The sequence below is a fragment of the Carlito syrichta genome, unplaced genomic scaffold (assembly GCF_000164805.1).
Source record: "Carlito syrichta isolate Samal-C Ts95f unplaced genomic scaffold, Tarsius_syrichta-2.0.1 Scaffold96235, whole genome shotgun sequence".
In the NCBI taxonomy this organism is placed as follows: Eukaryota; Metazoa; Chordata; class Mammalia; order Primates; family Tarsiidae; genus Carlito; species Carlito syrichta.
In genome coordinates, this window is record NW_007040331.1 from 8,486 (window position 1) to 11,905 (window position 3,420).

The 3,420-nt window shown below is 62.1% G+C and overlaps 1 protein-coding gene across 1 annotated transcript; it reads right to left on the reverse strand.

Moving 5' to 3' along the window:
• Window positions 1-428: 428 nt before the first annotated feature.
• Window positions 429-2,796, reverse strand: LOC103264814 (lysophosphatidylcholine acyltransferase 1-like). Its single transcript, XM_008062519.1, has 2 exons — window positions 2,598-2,796; window positions 429-829 (listed from the first exon to the last, which is right to left on the reverse strand). Exons 1-2 carry the CDS (start codon window positions 2,737-2,739, stop codon window positions 645-647), a joined length of 327 nt encoding a protein of 108 aa, XP_008060710.1. The 5' UTR covers window positions 2,740-2,796; the 3' UTR covers window positions 429-644.
• Window positions 2,797-3,420: the final 624 nt, after the last annotated feature.

A 3,420-nucleotide genomic window follows, 5' to 3' on the forward strand; every position in this document is an offset into this window, starting at 1 on the left:
CAGGAGGGAGAGGCCTGACGGGATGGAGGTCAAAGCCCCGGCAGCCTCAATGCTATCAAAAAAAGGCCTATGAGTAGATTTCCTCTGACCCGAAAGGAAAAGTGAAGTAGAAAACAATTTTCTTTAAAAAAAATGCTGCCTGTGCCCGGCAGTGCCCAGATGAGGTTATAAAACACCCACGGTCCGGCTCAAAGAGACTAGGGTGGAACCCAAGCGGCCGCTCCGCCCATGGACCTGGTGGGCTGGCCTGTGTGTGAGTGGAACGGGTGGCGGCCCTGTCTCACACCGGTGCAGGTGCACGTGAAGGCCCGCTGGCTCGCCGTGGGAGCTGACCACAGGTGGCCCACAGAACAGGAAGGACGAATGAACCAGGACTCCACAACGCGACACCGGTGCCCCCGTGCTGCAGAGAACCTCGCCCACGGGGAGCCCCCCAGGACGCCCACGGCGGCAGGGCTTCCAGTTCTCAGAGCAGCGTGCCCTCGGCCAGAGCCAGAACAGAATCTTCACAAAGAAACAAAATGATCCCCCGGGCTTCTGGAACTCAGCCTGCAGGCGCAGCGGCGGTCCTGAGGCAGGAGCCCAGAGGTCACTCAAGGGTGGCGGTGATGGTGGGAGGGGCCGCGTCCCCGCAGTCCCAGGCCCTAGTCCAGCTTCTTCTGAGCAGGCGTCCTGCCAGCGCCTGAGCCTTCTGGGCTGAAGTCGGCGCAGAAGCCATTGGGGGTGGGCACTGGCGGGGTGTGTGTGCGGCTTTCCGAGGGTGTCTGGTCCGGGTACAAGTACTCCTCAGCGAAGTCGGGGTATGTCTCTGCAAACCGGGCAAAGTCAGCTGGAAAGACAAGGGCAGCGGCTAGTGAGCTTGGAGCCAACGCCCAGGCCCCATCCTTGCTAGGCCCTGGGGCGTCCCCTCGCACCCCAGGGGCTTGGGCCGTGTGAGAAGTCGGAGCTCTGGTGGTGAGGACAGTGCGCCTGGGTAGAAGTTGCCCCTAAAGTGGGTGCTCCATGTTGCGGCCAGCCCTGCTTGGGGAACTCAGCTGTGATTGGAGTTCCATGACGCCCTGGGCCGGGTGCTCGGAGACGCTGTCAGTGGGAGGAGCTGGTAGGGGACGCGTGTCGAGACAGTCATGGGACCCAGAGAGGCAGGTGCCCGTGATTACATGCGTGGGCACTGGGGCAGGTGGGCAGCCATCCTCACAGAGCCTGCGAGCCATCCGGCCCTCGGTGCCTGACGCTGGAGAGCACCCTGGCTCCTACGCAGCCTGCCAGGAGGCTCGGGGTGGACGAGGGGCCTGTGGGGCCAGGCGGGTGCATGGCACCCGTGAGAAGCCCAGAGCTGATTTTGCTGGAAAAGTCTGCAGCAGACACTCACACAGACACACACAACAGAACCCAGACACACCCGGGAGCAGGCCTGCCTCCAGTTCAGACACACACATGCACGCACACACATATGCACAAAGCACACATGCATACTCCCCATACCCACACACATGCACACTCAAGCACACACATATTTGCAAGCACACACATTCACAGACGAACACACACATGCAAGCACACAAATGTATGCACACCATGCACACACACATACACACACACTCTCACACACCAAGTATTGGACATTTGAATGCAGTTTTCAAAACAAGATATGGGACAATGACTGCTTCAGAGACTTCCTTGGTCTTTCCGAGCAAAGGTTCACCATCTGTTTGTTTTGGTGATGATACACCTTGGCTTGGGAGGGGTTGGGGCTGCCTGCCCGAGGGTCTCTCCTCACACCTGGCCTGGCACCTCATGACACGGGAGGTTGTTCCCGAGGTCCCAACCCTGCCCCCCGGGACACCTCCCAGGCCCCACATGGCAGATGTGTGCACAGCTATGTGTGTTCTTGTCCACTCTGAGGCCACACTTCAAGCCCGGACTGCCGTTCCCATCCCAGGAGACAAGAAGTGGCCCTGTAGAGGGCCTTAGGCAGGCCAGAGGCTGAGGCCCACGGCCGGGTTCCTGGCTTTGCACAGCAGTGGAAACATGGCCAGCCACCTCTAGATCACACCCCCAGTCACCTGGCCTGACACAAGGGGGCTTGGGGGCATCACCCTGAGTGGCACCTCTAGGGAGCTTCTCCCTGTGGTTTCTTCCCACAAACCCCTCCCGGGCAGGGACGAAGGGCTGGCACCAAGGCCACAGCCTCCTGGGGAGACAAGATCCCACAGTGAGAGGCCTCACGGCATCCATGGCCTGTGCCTTCCCCTCCAGGGAATGGACCCCAGCCCAGGCTTGCTGCAAGCCCCAGCCAGCCCCCTGCAGGCTCTGAGCTCCAGGCCTGCGCTCGGGGAGCTTAGTTCTCTAAAGCGCCTGAAGAAATCAGATCTGAAAGATCCTGCCCTCCCCGAAGGCTTCCAGGAGAACCTTCCCCCAGAGGAATTTTGGCTTGGCAAGAGACAATGGGCAGCCTGGAGGGTGGTGGTGCACGACGGACTGTACCCCTGCCCCCAGGCTCCTGGGGTCGCCACCCAAACACCAGGATCAGCAGCCCTGGCCATAACTCCCCCTCCCCGTGGTGACCCCTAGGGCCCGTGTAAGACCCGCCAGCTCACCAAATGTGATCCGGCCCTTGTCCTCTCCGTCAATGGCTCGAAACAGGTCAGTCACAGTGAGCTCCGCCACACCCAGGGCGGTCTTGAGGATGTGGGACAAGTCGCCCTCACCGATGCTGCCGTCCACCTGTGACCCGAACATCTGCAGGGCAGAGCAACGTCACTGGAGCCCCGCCCTCCAAGGTCTCCCGGCCCTGTCTAGGTGGCTCAGGTCCGGGGGCCAATCTGGGGCTCCAGCAGCCCTGACACCTCTTCAGAGCTGTGGCACCCTGGTGGTCTGGGCACAACCCAGGGCTGTGGGGCTCAGAGAAGCCGCCCGGGGACATGCAGCAAATGTGCCCTGGCCCAAGGACTCAGATATGGCTCCTGCCGGTGAGGATCGAGGGGGTGCACGAACCCTGGCACCCTCCCCGCGTGCCTCGTCCAGAGGGCACCTGCCCGTCTCCTCTCCTCCACACCGGATCCTGATGGCACCTGCCCACCTGGCACCTCCAGCATCTTCCTCCTGGTCCAAGTTTCTCCCTCTTGGGCCAAATCCCATGCCTGCAGACTCAGCCCATCCTGCCACGGGGGCCTCCTAGCTCAGCTGCACCAGCCTGTTCCCCGCCAGCCTCCCTCACGCCAGCCTCACTCTGCGCCCAGCGTGGCTCCAAGCGGCGAGCGCCTCCTGCCCTCTGGTGGCCACGGGGTGAATGGCAGCGGCCTCAGGGCCGACAGGGCGTGCTTGGAGCTTGGTCAAGAGGCTGCCGAGATGCGGCTGCACGTCTGAGGACCATGCAGAGGCTGGGAGGCAGAGCGAGGCTGAGTGAGGCTGTGGGGTGTA